This window comes from Palaemon carinicauda, chromosome 11, assembly GCF_036898095.1.
Source record: "Palaemon carinicauda isolate YSFRI2023 chromosome 11, ASM3689809v2, whole genome shotgun sequence".
Lineage (NCBI taxonomy): Eukaryota > Metazoa > Arthropoda > Malacostraca > Decapoda > Palaemonidae > Palaemon > Palaemon carinicauda.
The window spans coordinates 139,349,713-139,362,212 of NC_090735.1; the positions used below are offsets into that span (position 1 = coordinate 139,349,713).

Consider the following 12,500-nt stretch of genomic DNA (forward strand, 5'->3'; position numbering starts at 1 on the left):
ACACTTTTCATGGTAAACGCTAGAAGTATAACACCATGCACAGTACTGCTGCTGCTGAACGGAGCCATAGTAGCAGCAGTAGATTAACAAAATCTGTTAATTATTATTATCATTATTATTATTATTATTATTATTATTATTATTATTATTATTATTATTATTATTATTATTAGCTCAGCTACAACCTTAATTCGAAAAGTAGGATGCTATGAGCCCAAGGGCTCTAACAGGGAAATATAGCCCAGGAAGGAAAGGAAACAAGGAAATAGAAAAACAAAAAACTACCAGAGCATTAATGAACAATTAAAATAAAATACATTGAGAACAATAACAACAACAAAGTAGATCTTTAATATACAAACGATTAAAACTTCTTTGGTAAGTCTCACAGGCTATTTCTTTCATGGATTTGAAATGAGATATTTATAAAGATATTTACCTTAAATATAAATTCATAATTACTCCCTCCCAAGGTTCCTATGGTAAATCCTTCCTTGGTGGCTCTGGGGAGATCCTGTAAGGAATCTATGGGAGTCTCGTAGGCTGGAATGGCCAAGGTGGCTGTTAACATTCCTGAGTATAAAGCTGCAAAGAGAAGAAATAATTTTTTTTGGGGTTGAACATTCCTTCAAATGTTCAAATTGTGAAATACCTCATGTGAATTAACATTAAATAGTGCTGGGATATGTCAAATTCCATTTCATGACATTCTTTTATTTTGCACTCAATTGTTATTATTAAAATTACTTTTATTATTATTATTATTATTATTATTATTATTATTATTATTATTATTATTATTATTATTATTATTATTATTATTATTATTATTATTATTAGCTAAGCTACAATCCTAGTTGGAAAAGCAGGATGCTATAAGACCAAGGGCTCCATGAGTGAAAAAAATGCCCAGTTAGGAAAGGAAATAAATGAACTATCTGAGAAGCAATGAACAATTAAAATATTTTAAAAATGGCAACAACATAAAAACAGATCTTTCATATATATATATATATATATATATATATATATATATATATATATATATATATATATATATATATATATATATATGTATAAATATACACACACACACACACACACACACACACACACACATATATATATATATATATATATATATATATATATATATAATATATATATACTATAAAAAGAGACTTATTTTAGCCTGTTCAACATAAAAACAGTTGCTGCAAGTTTGAACTTTTCAAGTTCTACAGTTTGAGGGCAGAAAAACAATGTCATAGTTTTTATTTTGATCTAGTCTTGGTAATCACTGAGATGTTCTTCATTTCACTATCGTGACTATGCTGTTGTTCATTAATGTCATGTCACACTGTGCTCACATCATAGCAAAATTGATTTTCACCAATACAGGAATGCTGAGACACCATCAAGGTAGTGTTTTCACCGTTGCATTTCACTTTGCATGCTGACAAAATGTGATCAATTAAAGTCAATTCATTTTAGTGAGGCAGATTTACACCGACTCGCAGGGGTGCTCTTTTAGCTCGGAAAAGTTCCCTGATTGCTGATTGGTCGGAAGTATATTTGTCCGACCAATCAGCTATCAGAAAACTTTTCCGAGCTAAAAGGGTACCTTGGCGAGTCGGCGCAATTCTGCCTCACTAAAAAAAATGACTATAGTATAAACTGATTACTGACTCCTGTAGTATTTGTAGCCGCCCGTTATTGTGTTAATCATGTTAGATCTTTGATGTGATATAGTAAATCTAGCGAATTAAAAGTATTTTCGTTATATATTGGGAACAGTCCTTACTATGTAATATAGCAAACCTATCAAATTAAAAGTATTTTTGTTATATGTTGGGAGCAGTCCTTGCTATGTAATATAGCAGACCTATTATGATGGAATAATTTTTGTTATATGTTGGGAACAGTCCTTACTATGTAATATAGCAAACCTATCAAATTAAAAGTATTTTTTATCATATATTGGTAACACTGCTTACTATGTAATATAGCAAACCTATCAAATTAAAAGTATTTTTATCATATATTGGTAACACTCCTTACTATGTAATATAGCAAACCTATCAAATTAAAAGTATTTTTGTTATATGTTGGGAGCAGTCCTTGCTATGTAATATAGCAGACCTATTATGATGGAATAATTTTTGTTATATGTTGGGAACAGTCCTTACTATGTAATATAGCAAACCTATCAAATTAAAAGTATTTTTATCATATATTGGTAACACTGCTTACTATGTAATATAGCAAACCTATCAAATTAAAAGTATTTTTATCATATATTGGTAACACTCCTTACTATGTAATATAGCAAACCTATCAAATTAAAAGTATTTTTGTTATATGTTGGGAGCAGTCCTTGCTATGTAATATAGAAAACCTATCAAATTAAAAGTATTTTTATTATATATTGGTAACACTCCTTATTTTGTAATATAGCAAACCTATCAAATTAAAAGTATTTTTTATATATATTGGAAATGGTCCTTACTATATACAGTAATATAGAAAATCTCATGAATTAAAAGTACTTTCATTATATATTGGGAACAGTCCTTACTATGTAATATAGTAACTAACTGATTAAAAGTATTTTCTGTTATATATCGGTACTAGTCCTTACTCTGTACTGTTCAATCTAAAGTTCTCACATTTCTGAGGTCAAGTTAGGTATTAAAGAGATATATATTATATTTTGCAAATATGAATATGTCATGGATATTCTTAAGTGAAATATTAATCTTTAAAGTTTATTCATCATTGTCAAGTTTTTCTGAGTTTTATGGCAGTCTACTCGTTATTTATTCTGCCAATCTTATTGAGTAGCAAGTAAACTGTAGTATTTTGTATTTCAATATAGTGCAATCTACACTAAAGAGTTACCTGTATTTATGCAGAAGAGTATTTTGTTTTACAATATAGTACAATCTACATTAAAAATACCTGCATTTATGACGCAGAAGAGAAACCAGAATGCAAGAACGACTCTGACTTGAAAAGATTTGTCCTCAATAAGGTTACCCTGATTGACAATATTTCGAAACATGTTGAAGTGAAACCACAGAAAATCAATCTCCTCGCCATTATTTGCCACGTACTTATTTACTAGATACGCAATCGAGTATACGACGGGTCCCATGAGCAAAACAGCAGAAGTAATACAAACCCAAACCTGTTTAGGGGAAATCAAATGTTAACATTTAACAGAGATATATTGTAAAATGATACAAAAAAGTAGATGCATATATTTAGTCTTCTTCTCCCACTACAAAAGAGGATAGTTTCATATTTTATCCAAATCTACTGTCAAAATTAGTAATAGCAATAACGATGAATAAATGATTACTTATGAACTTGTTTACATATAGAAGTGTAAAAGAGAACCAACACCCTAGAGCTCTGAAAACAAAAACAAAAGGTAGAATTTGATTTGTGCTTCTTTAAAGGCTATCAAAGGACAATTAGGACCTTACAATGGCGTGTGGTAGAAGTTCAAAATATGGAAATAAAGGGTTGCTGCTCAAGTCTATAAAAGAGGACTAGATTTCTAAACAAACTTCATATATATATATATATATATATATATATATATATATATATATATATATATATATATATATATATATATATATATATATGTCCAAAATGTAATTTTGGAAACGATACCCGATCTACCCTACGGTCCGGATCGATTCCCATAGGGATGTCAGTCATCGCACTGGTTCCATATTAAAATCAAAAGATTTTTCATCCATAAAGAATCATTCAAATTCATGTAAAACCCGTATTCAGTACATACATTTCGAAATCCTCTCCCAAACATCGGACTACCTTTCGCTCTTTAGAATCTCTCTACATCAAGAAACTGTAACCTTCCATAAACAATCAAACTACCTCCACACCATCACATAATTATTGCCTAACTGCTTACTACCAACTCCTCTCCTTCCCTTGTTGATCTGTTTTGCTTTTCTTGTTTCTTAGTACTTATAGCATTACCTTCGATATTTTTTTCTCAAAAAATCTAACAGTTTTTAAACCACATCTTTTGAAAGTAAGTCTAACCACTCATGTATCTATGCAAATATTACGCTGGTATTACTATTTCTATCATACGTGTTTTCACCAGTGTTTCAATTGTATAGGACCTCATTAAAGATTGCTTTGACATTCCTGTTTTTATCATAAATGTTTTTACTAGTGTTTCAGTTTTAAAGGACCCCAATCAGTCACCAGTTATTTATGTTATATATCTTAGTTATTTTACTATTAGTTTTACTAAATATTCTTAAATTTTACGTTACTACGAAAGCGCTTTTAAGCAGAAATTGTAATATCTGATTAATTTCTAATGTAAATGTAATTTCGTGTTTTATGTAGCCCTGATGATGGGAATGGTTTCCCGAAACGTTGGTTAACGGAATCTTCTTCATTATTAAATTTAAGCTTGCTAGAAGTGAAAACCTTAAAAATTATATATATATATATATATATATATATATATATATATATATATATATATATATATATATATATATATATATATATATACACACACACACACACACACACACATATATATATATATATATATATATATATATATATATATATATATATATATATATATATATATATATATATATATATATATATATATATATATATATATAAAGTTGCCATAAAGGATTTGCATCAATTTTTGTCACTTATATTTCATCATTTTATATTTGATAATTTGTCCTCCGTGTGCTTTTTTCTCTTTTTTTTTTATGTCATAAAGCGTATTTTTATACTCTAGATTATGATTATACTAATGTATTAAGCATAGATGAGTCGCTTCGACATTTGAGAGTAGAACATCGCATTACTTTGCCATATAATCCGAAGACAAACGGACACGGAGAATCATCTGGAAAAATGACCAAGAAGCTGATAATGACTGCTGCTAGGAATGCGTATCAAATTTGCCTCTGGAATGTTGGAATTTAGAGATACACTACGAACTGATGACAGGTCAATAGCTCAAGTTTTATTCGGTAATCCCCACAGATCTTTGATTGTAGCACTGTCGCTCATTTGCCGAAGTGACAAAAGAAAGTAGTAGAATGTAATGTCAAGATCGAATATTTGCGAAAGTAAGTAAAGCAACAATAGTACTGACAGACAACATCCTCATTTGAAAATGGTTCATTATGCTGATATTCGCCCAGGTGTTGTTGTTGACATTGAATCCAGGTGAGATTATCTCATAAAAATGGGCAGTGAGCGTATTTTGTGGAGAATCCAAAAGTTCCTGAAATATTTTTTTTCCCACGATATGGTTAAAGTTTAATGCAATTAATATTCATAATATTAAACCAACAGATGTAGAGAGGTTACAGGGAAATTTGCCTACACCAGCTCCACGTCGCAGTTTGTGGCAAAGTACAGAATCTGACCGCCTAAAATGAAAAAAGTAAACATGAAAAAGGATCTCCAAATGTCTATATTTGTTACTTGTTTACCTGTTATATAATGGGTTGGTAAAGAATTGTATTGTAAGGGTAACTGACTACGTATGTAAATACACAAGTGAGAGTTCTTTGTAAATATATCTCTTCTGACTATGGAACAAATATTCTTAGTCTTTGTTTTGCCATCAGTTGTACAGTAACCTCTTATTAAAGAAATATCTTCTTAGTGTTTCCTCGTCGGTCTACAAGAGATCAAACACATCAATACCTGAGTACCAACATGTCTTAGGAACTGATCTCTGTTGTGATCAGAGGAACCACGATGGTGTAAAAGAAGGAATTGATTGCCTTAAGGTGTTCAAGGAAAAAATGACGAAGGCTAATGAAAAGTTTGGGAAAGCTATCTTATAGTTCAGGTATCTATAGCGGAAAATAAGTAGATACAAAGAAAGTACTAAACTGGTATTGAGGTGTATGTATCGGTTAAAATCCTTGGATCTAGTCATGGTGGATGAGGCATTGGTCTTAATTATAGTGATACAAAATTACAGAAAATGAATAAAGTACAATGTAATTAGGCCTATGCTTAAGTTTTAAAGTTGTAATAAATTTGTGGACGTCGTCTTTAAAAGTGCTTATATTTTCTATATACCTATATACATTCTTATCGATTAGCTAATTGGGCAATGAAATCTGTATTGCAATTATCAGGAGTAAAAGAAAACTCATTGTATTACAAAACAAAAGAAAGAAATAATTCATATAAAGACCATAGGAAAAACTAGCGTCGCACCTGGAGCTGGAACGGACTGAGGACTGCAAGCGCTCTGTTCTTTTGCTTTGGAGATCTCGACATCAACACGTACCTTCCACTGGAGTAAGGACAAGTGAAGTCCACAACTCGCAGTCTACTATCTGTGGAAATAAAGGCAAAATATAGCAATCAGTCTAAGAAAATTAATTTATAATACTTTCTTTACTATGGTTATTTTACCGCTAATATACTGTACAAACATATACAGGGACAACATTTGCTTGTGTTTGAGGGGTTAAAGGTAATTTACATAGCTGGTGATCAGTGACACTACCTTAGACTAAAGAACAATGTTTTTAGTTTGGAGTGTCCTTCTGGAAGAGCTGCTTACCATAGCTAAAGAAACTTTTTACCCTTACCATGTTGATACTAGCCACTGAAGAATTACAGTGCAGTAGTTGACACCTTGATTGGTTATCTTAGGGATGTCATGTGTATGAGGAAAGATGAAAATGTGTAAAGAATAGGCCAGACTATTCGATGTATGTATAGGGAAAGGAAAAAAAAATTAACCTTAAGCAGAGAAGGCCCCAGTATAATACTCTCTCGTGGCAGTATCTCGACAGATGGCTGATGCCTTGGCCAACCTACGACCTAAGGTGTTTGAATATCTATTTACTACCGCTAGAGAGTTACTGGGTACTTTGAATAGCAAGACATTACTACATTGGACCCCTCTCTCTGATTACGGCTCATTTTTTCTTTGCCTACACTTACGCCGAATAGTCTGGCCTATTTTTTTTTCCACACTCTCCTCTGTCCTCATACACCTATACACCTTACTACATAGTTTACTAAACAATTTTTCTTCGCTCAAGGGTTAACAACTGCAATGTAATTGTTCAGTGGTTACTTTCCTCTTGGGAAGGGTAGAAGAGACTGTTTAGCTATGGTAGGGAGCTGTTCTAGGAGAAGGACACTCCAAAATCAAACCATTGTTCTCTAGTCTTGGGTAGTGCCAGAGCATCTGTACCATGGCTTTCCTCTGTCTTGGGTTAGAATTCTCTTGCTTGAGGGTACACTCGGACACATTATTCTATCTAATTTCTGTTCCTCTTATTTTTTTCTGAAGTTTTATAGATTATATAGGAAATATCTGATTTAATTTTGTTACAATTTTTAAAATATTCTATTTTGATTGTTCATTACTTGTCTTGTATTTTATCTACTTCCTTGTTTCTTTCCCTCACTGGGCTATTATTCCCCGTTGGAGCCCTTGGGCTTATAGCATCCTGCTTTTCCAATTATGGTTGTGGCTTAGCTTATAACAACAACAACAACAACAACAACAACAACAATAATAATAATAATAATAATGATAATAATAATAATAATAATAATAATAATAATAATAATAATAATAATAATAATAATAATCAAGCAAGGAATTTAGCTAAAGAGTAACACCTTCGGAAGCCATTCCTCCACGCGGCATGTGTACATGCACTAATATACACTAGCCATGCTACAACTTTGTTAATGAAGTAGAATGCCATAAGCCAAAGGGCTTAAATGTGAAAAATAGATAATAGAGAAGTAAAGACTAAACTACGTACGAACTAGCGCGGGCACTCGGTAGAGCCCATACCTTTGCCTATATCATGTTTTGTATCAAATGATAAGCAATTGAATGATGCATATTTGGACACTATAGTCAATTCTTTTTAGTGAGGCAGATTTACACCGACTCGCAGGGGTGACCTTTTAGCTCGTAAAATTTTCCTGATCGCTGATTGGTTGGACAAGACAATTCTAACCAATCAGATAGCAGAAACTTTTCCGAGCTAAAAGGATACCGCTGCTTTTCGGTACAAATACGCTTCATTAAAAAAAATTGAGTATAGTTTCATGCAAATTTGATAAAGAAAAATTAACCACGATATAGCAAAAAGACGATTTTAACTTTTTCGTGACATTTACCTTTGACTCAATCACTTACAAAATCTCTTCAAATTGTCCTAGGATCATAACCAATCATCTTACAAAATTTCATGAGGTTCGGTCAAATAGTTTTTGAGTTCTGCGAATCACAAACACACAAACAGGCATACAAACATACGCCTATCAAAATATAACGTTCCCAAGAAAGTTGGCGAAAATCACAACAGGAATAAAAACGGAATAAAATAAAGTTAAATAAAATATGAAATAAAATTCAAGTGATCATATTCAATAAAAAATAGTTTGTAATGAGTTTGAAATTCTGCAATTTCAACAATTCTACTCATTCTTAAACAGATCACTACATAATCTAGCAACTGCTGGCATTAAATCAGCAAACAGCGTGGGATTGATAAACAGAGCGCGACATCATATGCTAAAGCAACATATTTGTTTTCAAGGCTAAACGACCAATTATGTGTAAACCGTATAAAAATCTATTGTCCACGAACACTATCCTACGGATCTTCAGGGATTATATTATTGTAGACACTATTATTATTATTATTATTATTATTACTAGCCAAACTACAACCCTTGTTGGAAAAACAAGATGCTATAAGCCCAAGGGCTCCAACAGGGGAAAATAGCCCAGTGAGGAAAGGAAATAAGGAAATAAATAAATGATGAGAGCAAATTAACAATAAATCATTCTATAAACAGTAACAACGTCAAAACATATATGTCATATGGAAACAATAAAAAACTTATGTCAATCTGTTCAACATAAAAACATTTGCTGCGAGTTTGAACTTTTGAAGTTCTACTGATTCAACTACCCGATTAGTGCCTATAGTAAATAGTGCTTATAGTAACTACAACCTTTCGTCATCTATTGGTTAGAAAAATCAATTGAAATACACAGAAGTTTTCTCCTAATTCCCAGGTATCTATATTTGAAAAGTGGGTCATCATGAATTACGTTGTCGAAACCAGGACTAAAATCAAGACCTATCACACGAATTTTAACGATAATCTAGGGATTTGCGTATAGAAAGAAGGCATCAAAAGCAAATGGATCCCCGAAAAAAATAACAAACTATATCCAGAATTTTAAAGGACTTGTATATTATTAAAGAAACGTTATCAATACAGAGATCCGGATGTTCATGAGTCACTGTCCTCGACCTACTTACAATCATACTTTGAGTTTTGTTAGGGTTCAAGTTTATACCCCATAATTTGCACCATGCACTAATTTTAGCTAGATCTCTATTAAGGGATTCAGCAGGCCCACGTCTACATTCAGGAGTAGTATAACCAGTTCTCGAATAAGTGAAAAAGACCCTCTTCTGCATAAATTACAATAAAAGAACAGAGAACTTGGCTGATCTATAAATTTCAGCGTTGGTAAAACAGTAATTAGGCATACTGATAATTTCAAATACATCATGAAAAAGATTGCATATTCCTTCAGGTTGTGAGAGGCAGAGATATGTTTCAAACATTGGAGCCATTAACGAGTTAATTTAATAAGGGAAAATTCGAGTGTAAGCTCGCCATTTATATTCCTGAAGCTGTACCAGAAAGGTGTGTTAGTGCTCATGTATGTGAAATAAAAAATAATTGAGTTTATGATAGAAATTTGAAGCCATAAATGAAAACGTTAATGGTTATTTTCGCATCTTTAGAGGCGATAGGAAATGTAACAAAAATATCCTTTTCGAAAATAATAGGTGTTTTGCAGCTGGACTTTACTTGTCGGGTTTAACACAGATCCCTCATCTAATTTCCTTGGTATATATCTCGGCACATAAGCTCACAAAATCTAAGATCTTATCTATTTACATGTACTAACCTGAGGCGAACATGAAAAGAACCATAAAAAGTACACTGTTAGAACAAATCGTAATTTTAATCGGAAATTCTCATTGAAAAATATACCGTCCTTAACCGTATTTCAATAAAAAACGGGCGACCGTAATTTTACCTTACTTTGTTATCACCTTTAAAGGGTTGGTGACCGTAATATCAGTAATTTACGTCAATATTTCCGTTTTTAAAACGGTAAAAATCCTGGAATATATGTTGCCAGATATTTACCGTCATTTTAAAACAAATTTTCAACAGTGTATGCCAAAGTGATAAGCAAGATATTTCTAAAGCCATTGTCTTAACCTCGGCAACAGGTTCAAAGAAAACTTACCTGAAATGGACAATACAGAAATACCAAACGCAACCTCCCGCTTAGCTACCATTCCAATGAGTCCTGTTGCAGTCCCATTGGGAAGACCATCTCCCCACACATCGTCTTTTGGGATGTATGCTTTGTATCTACGAGTAAAGATTATAAAAGGAAATGAAAAAAAGGCAAATTATGGCGTGCAATCATGCACATATGAGTGCGTTATTTGCAGTAAAAATTTTTACTGTCACCAGATTGGTTTATATATAAATTAGTTATTTACACTCATTGAAGACCATCACAAGGAAAGACATTTTAGTTCACAAAACCAACACTGGCATGGAAATTAGTACAAATGGAAAAAAATAACATAGTCAAATTCTAAAATGCATTATCATATGAAAAGAAAAACTAAGATTTGATGGAGGTATATAAGTCAACAGAAGAAGGCCTATCAGCCTAGCCTTAGAATAGCAAAAAAAAAAAAAAAAAAAAAAAAAAAAAAAAAAAAAAAAAAAAAAAAAAAAAAAAAAAAAAAATCAGGACTTTTACCTCCATCATTCCAAGTCTCGGGGATAATATGATTGTATACCGCAATATATTCTGACCACCAGTGACACGACAGTATGAAACCCAGCTCAGGGCAGCAAGAGTGTGACATAGTAACATAAACGGGGGTTGAGTTTTAAACACTTAAAGCAGGCTGCATGATGAAAGATAAATAGTAAATCAGGAATCACTTACGTAATATTCAGTGCTGAAGTAACCATGTTTATAAAAGCTACGTCCATGCCTGATAATAACTCGACGCTCCCATCCGGAAATTTTCTGCCCAGTTTGATCAAAAGGTAGCTCTCTTTGACGCCCATCTTAAATTTGCGTCCACTCAGGTCGTAAGGCTTCTGCTGCGGGTCTTTGAAAACTATCTCCTTTAACTCCTCCGTACTTTTCCAGTTGCCTTTGTCAATGAATCTGTAAGAATGAAACCGTTTGTATTTTCCTTTCTCTCGTACACGCTGGACGTTTTCTTCCTTGTCAACATTACAGTAAATGTTTTTTTTTTTTTTTTTTTTTTTTTTTTTTTTTTTATGATTTAGCTCCACAATAATATCATCACAGCGTATTTGCCTTCAACTATGTGCATCATCAAATCTTTCACTGTGGAATGACGAGGTCATAGTTAGGTGATGAAATTACAATCTAACTGTTCCCTTTCAAAATGAAAATGTGATCATCTTTTATGAAGCAAATGTCATGATTATATTGGGGGAAAATATCATCTCATGGGTCTGTTAGTGGGGGTCACAGCTAAAAGAAATGCCAATGTTTATGATCATATTGATTTGATTTCAAAACACATCTTCTGCCTATCAATTTATAGCATGCTGATTAATCATCTAATTTCTTACATAGTTATTTTACGATGTGTTATGCCGTTTTTCTACAAGAAGGATATGAAGAGGTGGCCAGTTATAAAGGAAATAAGAGGTCTGCTTGGAACCTCTATCTATCTATCTATCTATCTATTATTATTATTATTATTATTATTAGCTAAGCTACAACCCTAGTTGGAAAAGCAAGATGCCACAAGCCCAAGGGCTCCAACAGGGACGAAATAGCCCAGTAAGGAAAGGAAATAAGGAAATAAATAAACGATATAAGAAATAATGAAAAATGAAGAAAAAAATATCTTAAAAACATTAACAACATAAAACAGATATTTGATATATAAACTATAAAATGACTTCTGTAAGCCTTTTCTTCTTAATCGAAAAGAACAACTCGGCCCTCGGGTACTGAGGCAGAATATGTAAGAATTGTGGATAATTGCGATGAGAACTTTAATACAAGAGAACTGGCCTCTGTGGTTCATCATACTTACTGTGTAACGCCGTATAGGTCAACATAGGGAAGAAAATGAGCCATGTGTCCATCAGAGGTCTTGACAAAAATAACAATTTGAGTTCCTTCGTTGACAAACTCTTGAAGTCTGACAACACTGTTTTCGGCGTCGCTTCCCTCCATTAGCAGAATCCATCTGGTCAGGTGAGTCTTCAGTATCGCCATCCTCATCTGGTGATATTGGCAAGCTTTAAACAGTGCAATATGACTTGAAACTGTAATGCAAATATAAATCATAGACTAT

At 32.4% G+C, this 12,500-nt stretch overlaps 1 protein-coding gene across 1 annotated transcript in view; it reads right to left on the reverse strand.

Moving 5' to 3' along the window:
* LOC137649500 (glutamate receptor ionotropic, delta-2-like) overlaps nucleotides 1-12,500 on the reverse strand; it is a 20,941-nt gene that overhangs the window by 5,803 nt on the left and 2,638 nt on the right. Inside the window, exons 4-9 of the mRNA XM_068382484.1 lie at nucleotides 12,237-12,427; nucleotides 11,099-11,326; nucleotides 10,376-10,503; nucleotides 6,268-6,389; nucleotides 2,962-3,190; nucleotides 440-585 (exon numbers count right to left, since the gene is read on the reverse strand). Of these exons, the coding sequence (XP_068238585.1) occupies nucleotides 440-585; nucleotides 2,962-3,190; nucleotides 6,268-6,389; nucleotides 10,376-10,503; nucleotides 11,099-11,326; nucleotides 12,237-12,427 (1,044 nt within the window). The remainder of the gene's footprint in view (nucleotides 1-439; nucleotides 586-2,961; nucleotides 3,191-6,267; nucleotides 6,390-10,375; nucleotides 10,504-11,098; nucleotides 11,327-12,236; nucleotides 12,428-12,500) is intronic.